At 35.2% G+C, this 18,845-nt stretch overlaps 2 protein-coding genes across 2 annotated transcripts; both read left to right on the top strand.

The window, feature by feature from the left end:
* Positions 1–6,573: 6,573 nt before the first annotated feature.
* Positions 6,574–7,503, top strand: LOC110576100 (olfactory receptor 4P4-like). Its single transcript, XM_021685194.1, has one exon. The coding sequence runs from the start codon at positions 6,574–6,576 to the stop codon at positions 7,501–7,503; it is 930 nt and encodes a 309-aa protein (XP_021540869.1).
* Positions 7,504–17,665: 10,162 nt separating this feature from the next.
* Positions 17,666–18,607, top strand: LOC110576101 (olfactory receptor 4P4-like). Its single transcript, XM_021685195.1, has one exon. It carries the CDS (start codon positions 17,666–17,668, stop codon positions 18,605–18,607), a length of 942 nt encoding a protein of 313 aa, XP_021540870.1.
* The last annotated feature ends 238 nt before the right edge of the window (positions 18,608–18,845 follow it).

The raw sequence follows: 18,845 nt of genomic DNA, 5'->3' as shown, positions 1-18,845 counted from the left end.
CAAGGTAAGCTTGTCTTTCAGGGAAGTAACAAAGTAGGGCAGATAGATCTGCCTCCTTGCAAGAATATTGATTCTATCATATTTTTTCTGCCTGGCCCATCTTTCCTGTGATCTAATTTACATGGCTCATCAAAACGTGTTTGAGCTGGATGCTAATCCAGGCCAAATGCTGATTTGATGCAAAGGAGGGTTTCTAAGTTGTGCTTACTTCAGCATTTCTGTTATATTGGGATTCTCACTGGGGATGGACCAGAATCTTACGGCTTCACTAAGAGGGCTAACTGCAGACCTTGCCCAGGGTGGAGAGCCAGTGGCTCAGACATGGCTGTGCACTGTGTTGAAGCCAGATGTCCTCTTTAGATACCCGGCATGACTTAGAGAGCACACATAACCTACAATGAATGCTCATTCCTACTACAGTTACAATTATTCAAATCACGTGCTCGCTTCGACAGCACATATACAATTATTCAAATCACAGGCAAGCCTCACTTGTTTGACTGGAAAGTTTAGGTGCAGGAGGCAGAAAGCAGACGTCTGCAGGTGTTTCTGTCATGATGTTGCTTTTGTATGACCTGATGGCAATTCAGCAGATTTGCACCTAAAGGGATTCAGTAAAAAAAAAAAAAAAAAAAGAAAGAAAGAAAGAAAGAAATCTTGATAAGTGACAACAATTGCTTATATTTATGAAGTATTTTGTTAAACAATTTACATGAATTTCTTATCTCTATTTTAAAGGTAAGGAGACTGAATTTGGGAGGTTAGAAATTCAGTCTAGCTCTACTCACCAGCATACAAGAGAGCTAAGATTCAAACTCAAGTCTCATCACTGATTTGCCAGAACTCTTTAAGTGTGAGGCTATACTCCCTCTAACCATTGAATAATAAAAGAAAGGACAAAGTTTGCTGTGATAGAATGCTTAATGAAGTGTCCTTTCTTTTGTAAATAAAGACTATAATATTGGTTAGTGCCTATTATGGACAGTCCATAGTGATTGGTGGCTTGATGTAGTGGTACATGCTGTGTGATGCATGACATTTTTATTTTCTTGGTGCGTCCTAATGGTAACTTTAAAATCTAGATGTAATTACTATCATTTTACAGAGTTGAAAGCTAAGGTCTGAAGAAGTAAAGTGACTTCCTCAAGATGACCTACAGTTTGTTGCACAGCTGGACTTTGAATCCAGATCTATCTGCCTATCTTGCTCATCTCTGCACTCAGTGTTAATTTTTTTCATTAAAAAATACAAACATAATAAATAATATATTCTTGATAACAATAGGGCTCTATTTATTAAAAAAAACTACAAGCACTGAAAATGAAAGACCATTATTTCTCATGAAAACAGACATAAAAATTTTTGACAAAACATTATTAAGTCAGATACAGCAATAAACACCAATACATCACAACCAAGTGGGATTCATCCAAGCTGCAAGGCTTGTTCAACAATAGAAAAACAATCAGTGTAATTCACCACATAATACACCAAAGAAAGAGAATCATATGATCATATTAATAAATGTAGAAAAAATATTCAACAGAATTCAACATCTTTTTTTATGATCAAAATCCTCAGCAATCTAGGAACAAAATGAACTTCATTAGCCTACTAAAAATATCTATGAATAGCCAATAGCTAATACAATACTTAATGGTAAAAGACAACTTATTCTAGAACAAGGCAAAAATGTCTTTTTTTTTACCACTAATTATCCAACACTGTTCTGAAAGTCCTAGCTAATGTAATAGCCCAAAAAGTCATACAAAGTAGAACAAATAAAATTGTCCTTATTTCTATGCAACACACCTGCCTATGTTAAAATTCCAAAGAATCTACAATATCTCTTGAAATGAGTAAGTGAGTTTAGCAAGTTCATAGGACACACTGTCCACATGCATAATGGATTGCCAGCAATCAAAAAATGAAATCTAAAATAAAAAAATATATAATAAAACCTATTTGCATATAAATTTAATTAAATATGTGCAAGATCTATATTCAGAAAATTACAAAACAATAATGAAATAAATCAAAGAAGAGCTAAGCAAGTGGGGAGTATACATAGCTTGTTAATTAGAAGATTCAATACTGTTAAAATGTCAATTTCTCCAATCCCAGTAAGCTTTTTATTTTAGATATCAACAAGATGATTCTCAAACTCATATGAAAAGGCAAGGCAACCACAATAGCTAGAATAATTTTTTAAAAACCCCATAATGTTGCAGGACTCATATTACACAATGTAGACTTACTATAATCAAGACTGTGTGCTATTACTGGACAATGTGGTACTGGTAAAAATCATACACACAGAGATCAATGGAACAAAAAGGAAAAGGTAATTTGGTGGAGAAAAGATAGTGTTTTTAACAAACAGTGATAGAAGAGCTGGATGTCCATATACAGAAAATGACCTTAGACCCATGACCCAGTTTACACAAAATAGCTCAAAATGCATCATAGATATGAAAGAATTGTAAGGAACTCAGGAAGATATGCTTTGGTCCCTTTTCTAAGGGGGAAGAGAATCCATGAAGTAGATGAGCTTTGTGAGTAAACAAGTGCAGCTAGAAGAGATGGCACAGTGAGGACAAAGGTAGGTAAGAAAAGAGAAGAGGAATATAGGGGATTTCATGGAAAAAAAGTCTGAGGTCTGAAGGAGACAAAAAACACCTACTAAATCAAGATTGAGGGAGACATCTAACAGCAAGAGAAAAAGGTTGGGGGAGGAAAAAAAACAACGGTTTAGTTGGATTATAAGGAATAAGACTGATCATGAGATCTCCCAGAATCCTTTGGTGATTTCTATTTTAGAAGCAAAGCAAACTAACAGCTTGTGCTAATTTTCAAAGGCTATGACCTTTGGCTATTTTTATGTTTTTTACCCACTAAACAAGACACCAAAGAAGCATTAATGTACAGAATAATGAATGATTATAAACCCATTAACTCTTATTCATGGTTCAGGTCTGACACAGAGCACATGCTTACTAAATATTTGCTATTGTTAGTGGAGCTCAGAGGGCAAAGCAGAATCAAGTATTAGTTTTGAATAGAAATATAAGAGGAAAGGTTATTGAAAATGACATAAGACTAGAGCAAAATTACAGAATGTTCAACTCCACTGTTGACAAAGTATTTTAATGAGCATTTTGTAAGCCTAAAAGGACATGAAAGAAAGTTCTATATGTCTTTAATAAATTTTCCTTAAAATTTACCTTAAAGGAAATTAATATACCTTAAATGGAAATTTACCTTATTAGAAATACACCATTAAAATTTCACCTTAAAGGGAAAGTAGAAAATTTACCTTAAATGAAATACATTAAAGAACACACACACATCCAATGATAAAAACACTATGTGGGAATGGATGCATATGATTTCTTAACATAAGGACCAGAACTATGGTTGGATCCACAGATTATAGCAAAGGGAAAAAAAAAAACACCTCAAATTGCATAAACAACAGAACTCAGTCACCAAGGAATTTTTAATGAGTGGGATTCTAACAACACATTGCACTTACCTTTTGTGTAGGGCATTTGTCATCCACCTGTAGAGCTGGCCAGGTAACTTGGATCTAAGAGGCTACTAACTGGTGAATTGATTACTTGGGGACGGAAAATAATTAACTCGAACTAAAAAAGCAACACCTTGGGAGGAAACAAAGGTACTTGGGATATAAACTTTACCTAAAATTTAACTTAGCATTTGAGCCTTGAGACCCTCAGGAATAATGTGGTGGTACAAATACAGAGTGTATAAATTATGATTTGACTAATTTTGGAAAATGAAGTTTTGACTTCAAGCTTTTTTTCTGCAGGTGACCTCCTATCATTTATTTGAATGGAAGGTATGACAGGTGAGAGTAGTTACAAAAAATGCATGAATTTTGTAATTTTTTATGGATACTTTGGGGAATTAGAAAGTGAAATTCATCAATAGCACTTGCTGAGTAGAGAAAAATTTCAAGTCAGAAACTTAAAAGAAAATCATTCAAATAGTTAAAGAATGCTTGTGATTTCAATGAAGAGAGGACATAAAAACTGTAAAAGAAGAACACATTCAAAATAAGTGCAGAGGAAAAAATGTGAGTAATTTTTTCCATTATTCTGCAGAAATATGTAATAATACCTTTTGAATAAAATATTTTTAACTACTATGTTAGGAAAACATTAATTAGCAGCTAATTTTAAAGTAGATTTTACTGTGAATTCTACAGTCTAAGGTTTTGGTTTAAGAAAGGACTAAATTCAAAGAGATCATGGTTGTCTACTGAGGATAAAATCACATATTCTAGAAAAATAAGATCAAAATCATGTACTAATTCTGTCTATTAGATGCCTATACATTAAAAAAGGACAAATTATTACAACTTTAGGAATATGGTCAGTAAAACATTGACTAATAATAAAGTAATTTTAATTCTGCAAAAGACCTCATGATGGGATCATTGAAGCTAGTGCATTCATTCTACAGATAGGAAATTTATATGCCAAGAGTATACTAGGCCCCAAATGTAAGGTGTGGAAGTACTAGGGCATGCACCCAAACAGTTTTCTCCTACCTATTTTTCTCACTTGGCCAATAGCTGAAGTTGCAATATCACCACTCATGCTTGAGAGAATAAGAAATATATTGCTTCCTAGAGAAGCACATGAGCTGTACATTTGTTTTCTTTCTAGAACTGGCTTATTTATTCCAGAATCCTGAACTGATTTGGTTTGTGGTTTTTCATGGAGACTTGAGTCTATCTTAGAGTTCTGTGTTTCCTTTTACACATTTTCCGTTTAAATTTGAGTGACTAAAATGGGACAATTATCCATTCAGGACGGATCCTGGTTTTGTCTGGAAGATTCAGAAATGTGTGCAAATTTCAGATTTGGAACAGCCAGAGTTCATGTTAAATTTATATTGTTGCTTCAGTATTTTCCTTTTGAGAGGCTGTAAAGTGTTTAGAAACAGGCACTGGAGTCAGAAAACTCAGGTTATAAACCCTACTTTGCTATATATACTAGTCATGTTACTATACACAAGTTCCTTAACCTCTATAAGCCTAAAATAATTTTATAAATAATCATAAAATTATAAGATAATTTTATTTTTCTTTGTGTACATTAATTTCAACACAATAATACTGACGTGTGCAGTTTTTTTTTTTAAAGATTTTTCTCACCTATGATCAAAGCTGAGTCTCAGTGGTAGTCTGAATTACATAGAGCAAGATATATTTTTCTAGATTTCAAATGAAGAAAAACTTCTTAAAAGAAAGTAACTGACATGCAAAGGTCATATCTGAAGTTAGTGTCTGAGTTAAGACATGTAACAAGGGATTCCCCCAAAACTACAATGAATGATCAGACTATACACATGATTTTTAAATAATTTATTTATTTATTTTTCAAGATTTTTTTAAATTTATTTGAGAGGGAGAGGGAGAAACAGGCTCACCGCTGAGCAAGGAGCTGGATGCAGGACTCAGTCCTAGGACCCCGAGATCATGACCTGAGCCAAAGGCAGACGCTTAACCTACTGAGCCTCCCAGGTGCCCTACACATGATTTTTTAAAGGCATTAAAATATGTGGCAGTTAATCGAGGTAGCGTGATGTCTGTAAGGAAGTTGAATCAAGGACTGCCAGGCAGGCCATTAAGCATAGCTGTCTTCTGCACCAAGACAACTAGAGATTCAAGGAATATTTTTAGCAAACTCCTAATAAAGGCACACAGATTGATGGAATGGCTTTGCCTGAGAACATTCCAAGACTTTACTTAGAGACTTAAAATTATGCAAAAGCCTTTATGCTTGAGCAAGGATAAAGAACATATTTCAGGAATGTTTGATGAATAATTCAAGCCAATAGTATATTCAGCATTATATTTTATTCAAACTAAAATAGTCTCTTAACTTATTGGCTAATACCATATAATCTGATTTGGAGAATCATCAGAAGTTATTTCTTAATAATTTGTCCTTAATGAATTCAAGTTCTTAAAATTCCACTATGGAAATGAATTTTTTTTAAAATTCCATCTCTATTACAGTGTTATTATTCATTGTATGGGTGACCACATTAACTTAGTAAGAGTTGAAGAGGAAATTTAAATAGGAATTGATTGAGAAGCCAGATGTAAGGTCAGGGCTGAATCATGACCATGAATCATGAAAGTACAGACATCATGAAGATATCTGGTCAGAATTGATCCGAAAATTGTAAAAGTATTGGGTGGAACGCATTGTTAAGCAATAAGTACCATGTTTTCAGTAGCATCCAAGACTCAACTGTGGATTGATCAAAGGCCCTCTTGTTGACTAAGGCAGACATTGATCACAATTTTCTGGTAGATGTAATGAAAATCTGCTAATTTATGTTCCCCCAATCTTCTTACCAGTCATTTTAATTGAATACTTGATTTTTATTCTCTGAGACACTGAATGAGGCATATTCAACCTAGTAAATTCCTTGAATAGGATATGATCATCCCTCTACTGAAGAAACCTTTCTAAATATGGCCTCGTTAATTCTGTATTTCAGGTGATTCATGTATTCTATCTATGCTGGACCATGGATCAAGGCAATAATGTCACTGTATTTATTCTCTTGGGACTTTCCAAAAACAAGAATATTGAAATCCTTTGTTTTGTATTATTTTTATTTTGCTACATTGCTATTTGGGTGGGAAACTTGCTCATAATGATTTCTATCATGTGCAGTCCGCTAATTGAGCAACCCATGTATTTTTTCCTTAATTACCTCTCCCTCTCCGACCTTTGCTACACATCTACTGTGACACCCGAACTAATGACTGACTTATTGGCAGAAAGGCAGACCATTTCCTACGGTAACTGCATGACACAACTCTTTACCACACATTTATTTGGAGGCGTGGAGATCTTCGTCCTCACAGGGATGGCCTATGACTGCTACGTGGCCATCTGCAAGCCCCTGCACTACACCGTCATCATGAGCAGCCAGAGGTGTAACTCAATCATCACAGCTTGCTGTACTGGGGCATTTACTCACTCTGTCAGTCAGTTCCTCCTCACCATCTTCCTACCCTTCTGTGGCCCCAATGAGATAGATCACTACTTCTGTGACGTGTATCCTTTACTGAAGCTGGCCTGCACTGACACATACAGAATTAGTCTCTTGGTAGTTGTTAATTCAGGCCTGATTGCTCTGGTGACTTTTTTGATTTTGATGGTGTCCTATTTCGTGATATTATACACCATCAGGGCTTACCCTGCAGAGAGCCGCACCATAGCTCTTTCCACTTGCAGTTCCCACATCACAGTTGTGGTTCTGTTCTTTGTGCCTGTTCCCTTCATTTACATTCGGCCAGCCACAACTTTCCCAGAAGACAAAATGTTTGCTCTTTTCTACATCATCATTGCCCCCATGTTCAACCCTCTGATCTATACACTGAGAAACATGGAGATGAAGAATGCCATGAGGAAAATGTGGTGTCATCATTTGTTTTTGGAAGGGAAGTAACTTGTATTAAAAGCATTCTAGAATTTCACTTTAGGGTTCTACCCTGAGCCCTAGAATTAATAATAAATGATATACAAAGAGTGTATAGTGATTGCAAAAGCCAACCACAGGTTGGAGCTTAGAATCTTTAGCATTTCCTCAGACCCCTCCTGACTGGATGATTTTATTATTTTTTAAAAAATGTTTTCTTTTTTATTGAAGTATTATTGACATACAATATCCTGTTCATTTCAGGTGTACATCACAATGATTCAATATTTTGATACATTTTGAAATGATCCCCACAAGTTTAATTACCATCTGTCACCATACAAAGTTATTACAATATTTTTGATGATTGGACAATTTTCATTTATTTTTTCAGTTCATTCTTCCTCTATTCTCCTCACATTACAGTCCTAAGTCCTCCTTAATTTGATACTTTATTTTGAACATATAAGGAAATCTTTTCCCGCTTCCTCTTGACTTCCACTATCACTAGAGTGCACACTCCTATTGACAGAAACAATAAGAAACCATCTGGTAGATAAGAAATATAGGTAGATTTTGCTTCCAGCACCTCAGAGGAGATCATATAAAGGTAGGTTTTTGAGCTGAGGGTAATAGGCACATGAGCTATTCAACCTCGATAAACACTCTTCTGTATGATATTTGAACCTAGTCTCACTCTCTCCCTTCCAGAAGGGAAACATAACATCCTCAACATTCTGAACAAAGTTAATTTTAATGTTAGTTTCTCTTCTAGTTCAGGTTATCATCTTTCCTTATAAAATCTGTAACATTAAGAACAGACTGCAAAATTACTCAATACATTGCTACAAGTGTCCTTGTTTCTATAATTGGCCATGAGATTTTAGTTAACATTTATACCTTTCTTTCTTGCACTGCCTACTCACTCTTCCCTTTGATTTCAGGTTAACCTTTATTATTGGGGTTCATTATCTACTAATGTGAACCAAAGCTTCCTTCTTGAAATTCTGAATCTTAAAGGTTCTGCCATTTTTCTTGTTTGTTTTTTTTTTAATTAAATTTTACAATTAGTTATAGAAATTTTAAGAGATGGCCTGGGTTCCAGATATTGGTCATCCATGCCCCATTGTGTCAAACAAACAGATCTGATCTCATCATCAATATCAATTGCTCCAGCCCCTTTTTGTCTTTTGGTTTAGTAGAGGCATGAGGAGTCCAAAAGATGTCCAGATGACAGCTTCAATTTCCAGTTCAATAAAATAATTGTGTTCCCTCATGAAAGCATAACATCTGTAACTAAAACCTATAAGCCAGCTGAGCTGAAAAATGCTGGCACAGGAAGCAAAAATTCTATAAAGGATTTTAGTATAATAAATATACTTGCATATACATCCTTCAATTCCATAGGATTCTATAACTGTTTGTCATGGGTATGGGAGAATTATAATCATCTGTTGGTCAACACATCCTTGAAGATATAACTTGAGCTTTTCAGGGTGCTGTTTCTCAATTGGCACTTTATTCAGTAAGCCATTTCTTCATTGTATCTAATCAGTTACTTAAGAGAAATGGGGTAGAAATAAGTTCGCTAGGGCTACCATAACAAAATACTATAGACAGGCTGACTTAAACAATAAAAATATATTTTCTGTCAGTTCTGTAGTCTGACAGTCCAAGGTCAAAGTACTTGTAGGTTTAGTTTCTTCAAAGGTCTGTCTCCTTGGCTTAATAGATGGCTGCCTTCTCTGTGTGTCCTTACATGGTCTTCTCTCTGTGCACACACATTCCTGGCATTTTTTCTGTGTGTCCAAATTTTCTCTTATGAGGATGCCTGTCACATTGGATGAGGGCCCACCTTAAAGGCCTCATTTTAACTCAATTTCCTCTTTAAAGGCCCTATCACCTTCTGAATTACTTGGATTTAGGTATTCAATATATGAATTTTCAGGAAGTCAATTCAGTCTATAACAGAGTATGTGGTAAGATCAATGAATTGCTATGTGTATGTCCACTACCATACTTCTTTTACTCTGAAATACATTACTTGATCAGAATCAATCCTAAGTGAAATAACATGATGGTGAATAAGACATTCCATAAGTCAATGCATTGTGCAGCTGGTACAAATATTATAAGCAGGAAAGACAATCTATATCTGGAATAAATGTCTATTTCTGTGAAGACGAATTCTGTTTCCTACATGATAGAAAGTTTTCAGTGTAATCAACTTGCCACCACAGGACTGAGTAGTCACCCTGAGGAGTGTACATGTTGGGCATTCAATGTTGGTGTAACAGAAAGTAGCTTCCAAACATGGCCACAGCAATATTTCCTAACTAATCCATATGGAGATACCATATGTAGAGGCTAGATATAGAATTTTATGGCCAACAGTTCATCTGATGTCTGGGCCCACAGCCAGTGGCAACTGACAGACATGTAAGTCAAGGTGACCCCAGATGATTTCAGCTGCTAGCTAGTGAACACTCCCAGTCTTTGAATTTTCTCAGCTGAGACCTCAAACATCATGGAGCATAGACATTCTCACTATGTCTAAATTCCTGATCCACAGAGTCCAAGTGCATAATAAATTGGTTGTTTTACACACTAAATTTGAGGTTATCTTACACAATCATAATAACTACAAACATTCAGTACTCAGTAGTCACAGAAGCCAGATGAACCTCCATGAGGTAAATATCATATTGTTCAGCCCTAGCAATAGCCTTCATAAGGATGCTTCCTAAACCACCTTGACCACTTTATTTTTTTAAATATTTTTAAGAATTACTTATTTATTCATTTATTTTAGAGAGAGCAGAGGGAGGGGCAGAGTGAAAGGGAGAGAGAGTCTCAAGCAGACCCCATGCTGAGAGTGGAGCCCAATGCCAGGCTTGATCTCACAACCCTGAGATCATGACCTGAGCTGAAACCAAGAGTCAGATGCTTAACTGACTGAGCCACCCAGGCGCCCCACTCCTGGCTGCTTTAGACCTAGACCAATGAGTTAGAACGTGGGTAGCTGGGAAAAGAAGGTGGTTGAGATCCACGAAACATGTCATCTTGTCTACCACCATTGAGAATTTCCTCTGCAATGTACACCATGTAGTGAGCATTTGTATGACTTACATTTTGTCCATGAGTTCTACCCATATAGTCACACCTTCTACCCATACTTTCTAAATCCCTACATACAAGTGAAACCTTTAGCAATTGCCATGAATTGGACTAGATCTATGCCTCTAGTTATCTCTTGGTCTGTACAAAGTAGACAACCAAATGCACTGGTTTAGAATTTGTTAACTAATAAGATTTTCCTTAACCCCTATCTTTTTTAGGACTTTTGTATTTGGGGCTTTAATGTTACAATATTCCATTTCAGTTGGTGCCAAATAGAACTAAATATAAACAGATACAATCATGTATCTCCTCTTCGGCCAACTCCCTATAAAGCTACAGGTGTTGACTGAGAGAAAGGAGATGATTTCGCAGGACTTTTATCAAAATTTCTTGAGCCCATCAGACTTTAAGAAAATAAGCATCATTTTGCAAGGGAATAACTCAGGTGAAGTTATTATATCATCCCCAGGCCATGAGAATCTGTTCTCTTCTAGAAAGACGGAGGAAGTGGATTCTGTTTGTGGAGGGATTTCAGGGCATTTGGGTGCTCAAAATTCTCAGATTCAACCCCAAACATCACTGTCTTAGATTTCAGTTTCATATTTTTTTCTTTTTAGGGTTCTGTTATTGACATAAGAGACCATAGAGGCTGTGTTTTCTGTTCCCTTTACAGCCCTGTCATGCCTATGATCAAACCCATGGCTTCATTTTCATCAGGGTCTGTGTTTTGGCTTCTGGAGACCAAACTGCAACAGAAGACCTCTCATCCTGATGTTATACCTGAAGTTGGTAGGCCAAGTATAACTACCCTATCCTTTATGTTAGGCTTCCAATGCCAACATCAGAAGGCAGGCCACTTCACAATCCTTATAATTTTCTATTGCCCACATACCATTCAAGCTCCACCTTCATCATAAGTCCCAACACGTCAATGTTGTTTGTGGAAAATCAGTATATTATTTTGTATGGAAAATAAGAAAAATGTTCTTTCAAATATAAGGTCAAAATTTTTATAGCAGAAGCATTATAAGAGTTTTCTCTTAAATTACTTAAATGTTTTTCCACTTAACAAATTTTTTTTTCCTACAGAAAGGAATAACTAGTTCTATGGTTTTCAGTGTTATTTAGACTATGGTTGCCCTGACAACAGCCAAATTCCTCACTTCTCTCCTAAATGAGTCAGTATACTCTCCTTATCCAGTCCTGATCATAACATACGCATCATTTTCAGACATGCTGTTTGCCTCAAGTCTTTGTTCACATTGTTCACCCAGATCAGAAAGTCCCTCAGTTATGCCTTTCATAATCTACAGTTGACCCATGAACAATGTGGGGATTAGGGGCTTGTATAACTTTTGATTCCTGCCCCCGAACTTAACTACTAATAGCCTACTGTTGACTGGAAATCGTACTGATAACGTGAACAGTCGATTAACACCATATTTTGTATGTTATACATGATATACATATTCTATACTGTATTCTTACAATAAAATAAGCTAGTTATTAGGAAACTCATAAGGAAGAGAAAATATATTATAGTACTGTATTATATTTATTGGAAAAACTCCACATATAACACAACTCACACAGTTCAAGCCCATGTTTTCAAGGGTCAACGGTATTATCATGTGCTAGTCAAGCTTCACTCAGTTATGCACTCTTTTCTAGCTATTTTAACCATGTTTTCCATTGTATATTTTTGTAATTGATTGCCGGGATTACAAAAACATCTTATTTATTTTGGGGAATATTTTCTATGTTTTACTGAACATTGTGGTATTTGTAGGAGGAAGTGCTATAAATTTACACCAGCTCTCAGAGTTAGGTCTGTGGAAACTGGTTGCCAATGTGGAGGCTGGAGGAAGAAGTAGGGCCATTGGGATGTGAAGTAACATACAAGAAGTTTGCCACCCACTGTTCAATTAATTTATTCTGCACTGAAACAGACTTCAAAACCTGGCCTTTGGCATCTTTGGCATTTTCTAGTTTAACCTCTGTTGAGACATTATTCCCTACTGTTCCTCAGAATCTGTTTCAACAGAAAGCACATGATTTATGGCCAGTCAATAGTGAATAGAAGTGAACTCTTAGTTTGTGCTCAAACTCCTCAGAGTATACAAAGTTATTAACCATGGTGTGACTATTTTTTTAAGGACTGGAAAGGAACTAAGCCATTTCCAGCTATACATGGGCGAACTTTTCTTTTGGGAACTGTCTCATCCCATAGAAAAAGTGAGAGGGAGGTTTGGGGTTATATTCTCCCAGGTAATCTACTTTAAATGACACTTGGAAATTAAACAGAAAACTTGTATGTATTTCCAATACTAAAACAAATGAATATACAACTTTTGGGTAGAGAACAACCAAAAGCACTTTTCAACATAAATGCCAATGATGATTTTATTTCCTTTTAGTTTCAAAAATCAGGACAGAATGTTTCTCTTTATAAGGGAAATAGGAAAGTCCCAGAACCAGGACTTACATGGGCTGCTTGCATGGTTAAATTCATTAATCTTCACCAGCAAAATTAAGCATTTATTTTGACTCTATTGAAAACACCAGATGCCACCTTTTACTCAGAGACAGTGAAATTTATCTAATGAGATAATCACCTGGTAAGTAAAAATCAAACCAACATATAGTAAATAAACATGACTTTCAAATTTAAAAAAGCATATATATGTATATATAGCATAAATTACATTTTTATCTATAAGTATGCTGATTTTATAGGTGCATTTCCCTCTTCAAGTTTTGCAAATATTTTATAACATAACTTGCTATCACATTAGTAAAATTCAATGAATTATTAATATTATGTTCCTCAGCAGATGTCAAAATGAAGCAGACCCTTTTTTGGTACGATTTTGGGAAATTCATGAAGGAAATAATAATATTATTCATGGCATATATGGGATGTATCTGAAAAAGAACTGGTAGATAAATCAAGTGAGCAACTTGAATTTTAAGCAGAAGAAAGAAAAATAAAGAAGAAAGAGGTACAAATTAAATATAATGAAAGGAATGCCCTGGATTGGAGACAGGTTCCTCCCCCACCTCCTTTGCTACACTGTATTTACAGTGAGTAATTAAGAGTATGATGTGTTGTGATTTGGAAAACTTCAATATCAGAGGATCCTGCACATCAGTGTGAGGCAAATTTGATGAGAAGGAATAAGAAAAGGGTAAACAATAAGACAGAAAGGAAATAGAATTAGTTCAGTCAAGCATGGGTACTGGCCCTGGGAGAAAACTTTGAAGCTGTTGGCAAAAATTTAGCTCAACCTTGACTTTGGGAGAGGTAACTTGGTTACAGAAAGAAATAACAAAAAAAGGTAATATGCTCCTAGAATAATTCTAAGAATAATTTGAACTTGACAACCAAATTTATCCGTATCCAGATAATAAAAAATACCTAAAGTATGCCTAAAATTAGTGTTTAGAGCTATCAGTATTTTATCCAAATTGTAAAGAGACTTGGTTTCCTTTTTGCAAAATAGAGATAATAAAAGAATCGTTGGGCCCTTTAGGATTCACAATTTAATACACGTAGAAGGTTTAGAACTGCCTGCAGAATATGGTAAGCACTAAATAATATTAGATATTATCATTATTTCTCTCTTATGTCTGTGCAAGACTACTGATAATAGCAACCTATTTGATATAAATTGTAATAGCTTGCATTCTTATTTATTAACATTTTAGTGTACTTTTGCTTATTTTTTCCATTATATATGGGGTACCTAATTTATACATAATGATATGAAGAAAAGCAAGGTGAAAAAGAAACTAATTAGTGCCTATTGTATACTTTGTACGGATTATTCAACCCACACAACTATGGGATATCAATGTTAGAAATGGCCCATGTTAAAACGGGAGATTAAGAATTCCTCATACCAGTGAGATCATATGATACACGTCTTTCTCTGATTGACTTATTTTGCTTAGCATAATACCCTCCAGTTCCATCCACGTCGTTGCAAATGGCAAGATTTCTTTCTTTCTTTTTTTTTTTTTGATGGCTGCATTAAAAAAAAAAAACAAAAAACGGGAGAAACTGATTGTCACACAAGTTAACTACCTTACTCCAAACCATATGGCCAGATCTCTATCCTGCTCTTTTGTGTGAATCCAAAGTTAATCTACTGACTGTAATACCAAATCATCAAGGCAGGAAGGATACAAGGCACAGCCACTGTCTGACGAGCTGCCTTGAACCAATTAAATGAAAAATAATTTCCTGAGCTCAAATTTAAATGTTAATATGAGATAAATGGAAGTATTTCAGGGAGGGTTAAATGAGAAATATTTCCAATGGTTTAAGGAGCCAAAAAATGTCTTCCTGGAGGTAGACGAGAAGGGGTGGCTTTTAAAATTTATTCATTCAACATTTTTCAGTGCTCATCAAGGTAAGTGTACTGTTTAATCCCTTCCCCTATTTCACCCATCCCCCCCATTCACCATCCTTTGGGTAACACTCCTTTGTTCACTGTATTTAGGAGTTTTTGTTTGTTTGTCTCTTTTTTCCTTTGTTTGTTTGGTTTCTTAAATTCAATATACGAGTGAAATCATATAGTATTTGTTTTTTTCTGAGTGACTTACTTTACTTAATATTATACCCTCTAGGTCCCTCCATATTGTGGTAAATGGCAAGATTATTCTTTTTTTATGGCAGAGTACTATTCCATTTGTGTGTGTGTGTGTGTGTGTTTGTGTATTCTTTATCCATTCATCTATTGATGGACACTTGAGTTACTTCCATATTTTGGCTATGGTAAATAACGTGGCAATAAACATAGGAGTGCACATATTTGCAAAACAGTGGCTTTTAAGTGTGGGTGTGACATAGGAAACCAAAATTTTAGAGGTTAATCTAGCATGGTATAGTCAATGAACTATAAAGAGACAAAGAGTTATTAAAATAGATGTGGAATATCTCTGTCATACACAAGGGGACTATCCTGGGTGCTGTTATATGACCCTTTGCTATCAGAAAGGAGAGAGGACTCAGAGCAGGAGAGAGCCTGAAATATAACTCCAATAGTGCCTTGAAGTATCTATTAGTTGCAAATAAGGATGGGAAAAACAGTCTGTTACCCTTTAGCTTTCCTTTTTTTAAGAATGTAAGAACTAAACCAATATTTTTAAGAACTTGAAGTTCTGATGCTAATTGATTCCTTGATTTTGAAAAAAGAATGTATCAAATCGTTGGGCCCTTTAGGATTCACAATTAATACATGTAGAAGGTTTAGAACTGCCTGCAGAGTATGGTAAGCACTAAATAATATTAGATATTAACATTATTTCTCTCTTATGTCTGTGCAAGACTACTGATAATAGCAACCTATTTGATGTAAATTGTAATAGCTTGCATTTTTATTTATTAACATTTTAGTGTACTTTTGCTTATTCTGCCTTGTGCCAGAATTAGTCCTTGTAGCTTCTGATACCAAGTTCTCTCTTTAAATCACACAAACATGAAATCAGGATCTTGTAAATCTAAAATTCAGTGACTTTAATATTAACAAAGGGGACATTGTAAATAATGTGAAGGTGTTGGAAATGTAAGTTCTAATTTAAATAGCATGACTATGAATTCTTTGGGTATCTGATGATACTTTGGAGAATTGTCAAGAAGAAACATTCAGCTGAGGGAAACAAGGTAAGTCATCGAATTATTTGCCCACCTTGCCAGTATGGGATCTAGCTAATATGAGTGAAAGAGCGACAGAGACAGAGAAAGTTTTAAACTATCCTGCTTGTTAATGAAATTTTGCTACTTGTATTTTTTTTTCCTATGAGAATCATGTTTTTCTTCAAGGGCTATATGAAGAAAAGTATTAAAAATGAGCTTCGATTCTTGGAAAGGACTAAAGGTAGGCTATAACCACAGAAGCATATTGGCAAATTAATTGAAAATGGACATACCCACAATCTAAAGTAAAGCTCTTTTTAAAAAAATAACTTCTATTTATTTTTTCTGATTATAGAAATACTGAGAATATTGTGATAACCTGAAAAATATCCTTGGGATTCACTATTTATGAAATTCTCATTATTTCTACAAGAAATAATTCAATCACTTTTCAAAAATAACAAGAGAAAGTGGTGAAATCATAATTTCTTAATTAATGCAACCCTTTATTTAAAAAACTGATTGAAGTCCAACATGTGTCAAGCAAGTGCCAAATGAGCCGCACCAAAGCACTTCTTTATTACTTGTATTGTTCTAACTTAGTCTTATAGAAAGTCTTTGACTCTCAATATTACGTATTTAATTATTATTATTATTTCATACATCTATTTAAGTCAAAAAAAATGTCACAGCCACTTAGACTTTAGCTGATGTCATATTGTCATTACTGCTCTCTATAATGTTGGTAAATATTAAGTGGTTTCAACCCAGGGTCAGGACTAGGGTGAGGCAAATGTGTTACTCACCTTGTGTGCAAACAATTCAATAATGAAGACAGTAAGATTTTTATGCAAAATTTAAAAAAATGCAAATTCCACTATAAAAATTGAATTTATCTATTTTCCAAGTTTTTTTTTTTAAATTCCAGTTAGTTGATATACAGTGTAATATTAGTTTCAGGTATAGAATTTAGTGATTCAACAACAACAAAAAAAACATGGAATGTTAAATACAGACAGGATTGTACCTTGCAATTTCACAATTCCTCTCACTTACTTGGATTTAAGTCTGTCTATTTCAACCTATCAAGCAGGTGAGCTCCTCCAGGAAAACAAATGCCTCCTCCCTAAGCTCACCTTTGCAACCCCTACATGAGATGACTATGCATCTTTGTTTATGACTTGAACAAGTGTGACTATTCATACTCTTCTTTTTCACTCTACAAAATAACCTGATCTGTTAAATTATATGGAAATTTGTCCATACAAAGCTTAGAATTACTTTAAAATATACTGTAGGAAGCCAATTAAATAAATGAATTTATTTTTACAACACTCCTTCTAATTCTCACCATGCTTTGTTCAATATTTCTCATACTGACTTGTCATTTTTTCCCCCAGGCAAACCTTTGAGACTTAACTGCATTATACCATGGAAAATATTAACAACGTCACTGAATTTGTTCTGTTGGGACTTTCCCAGAATAAGAAAATTAAAAACTTGTGCTTTCTACTCTTCTTATTTTGTTACATAGCGATTCGGATGGGAAACTTGCTCATAATGATTTCTATCACATGCAGTCCGCTAATTGACCAACCTATGTATTTCTTCCTCAATAAACTTGCCCTCTCAGATCTGTGTTATACCTCAACAGTGACACCCAAGCTAGTCACCGACTTGCTGGCAGAAAGTAACATGATTTCTTATACCAGCTGTATGGCACAGCTTTTTGTCATGCATTTCTTTGGGGGGATTGAAGTCTTTAGCTTCACAGGGATGGCCTATGACCGCTACGTGGCCATCTGCAAACCTTTGCACTACACTGTCATCATGAACAGGCAGAGGTCTTATGCCATAGTCATTGCTAGCTGGACTGGGGCATTTCTGCATTCTTTTGTCCAATGTCTCCTTACCATCAATTTACCTTTCTGTGGCCCCAAAGAAATAGATCACTACTTTTGTGATGTGTATCCTTTGCTGAAACTGGCCTGCACAGATATTTACAGAGTTGGGATCCTAGTGGTTGCCAACTCAGGCATGATGGGCTTGGTGATCTTTGTGGTGTTGGTGCTGTCTTACTTATTGATTTTATACACCATCAGGGCTTACCCTGCAGAGAGCCGCACCGAAGCTCTTTCCACTTGCAGTTGCCACGTCACAGCTGTGGTTCTGTTCTTTGTGCCTGTTCTCTTCATTTACATTCGACCAGCCACAACTTTCCCAGAAGACAAAGTGTTTGCTCTTTTCTACACCATCATTGCCCCCATGTTCAACCCGCTGATCTACACGCTGAGAAACACGGAGATGAAAAATACCTTGAAGAAAGTGTGGTGCCAGAAACCATGTTTGATTAGAAGGCAAGTCATTACATAACCTACTTAAGTGATAGTTACTGTACTTGAAAAACCATGAACTTTGCTGTAAGAAAAATAAGTATAGACATTGGTGTCACTGCATTAATATAATTTATCTTGAAGTACTTTCTTTTTTCTTTATTGACTTGTTTCTTATATACATTTTCCCCTAGTAATCTGAGTCATTTTCTTGTTGAAGTTCTGTTACATTTTTCTTTGATATATTTTTCCTTTGGATTTTATCTGTAAGTTGCTAA

This window comes from Neomonachus schauinslandi, chromosome 11, assembly GCF_002201575.2.
Source record: "Neomonachus schauinslandi chromosome 11, ASM220157v2, whole genome shotgun sequence".
NCBI lineage: Eukaryota > Metazoa > Chordata > Mammalia > Carnivora > Phocidae > Neomonachus > Neomonachus schauinslandi.
This window is presented reverse-complemented; position numbering and strand designations above follow the sequence as displayed.

Excerpts from the sequence above, each read along its gene's own strand:
- LOC110576100 (XM_021685194.1), top strand. The coding sequence starts at position 6,574 with ATGGATCAAGGCAATAATGTCACTGTATTTATTCTCTTGGGACTTTCC.
- LOC110576101 (XM_021685195.1), top strand. The coding sequence starts at position 17,666 with ATGGAAAATATTAACAACGTCACTGAATTTGTTCTGTTGGGACTTTCC.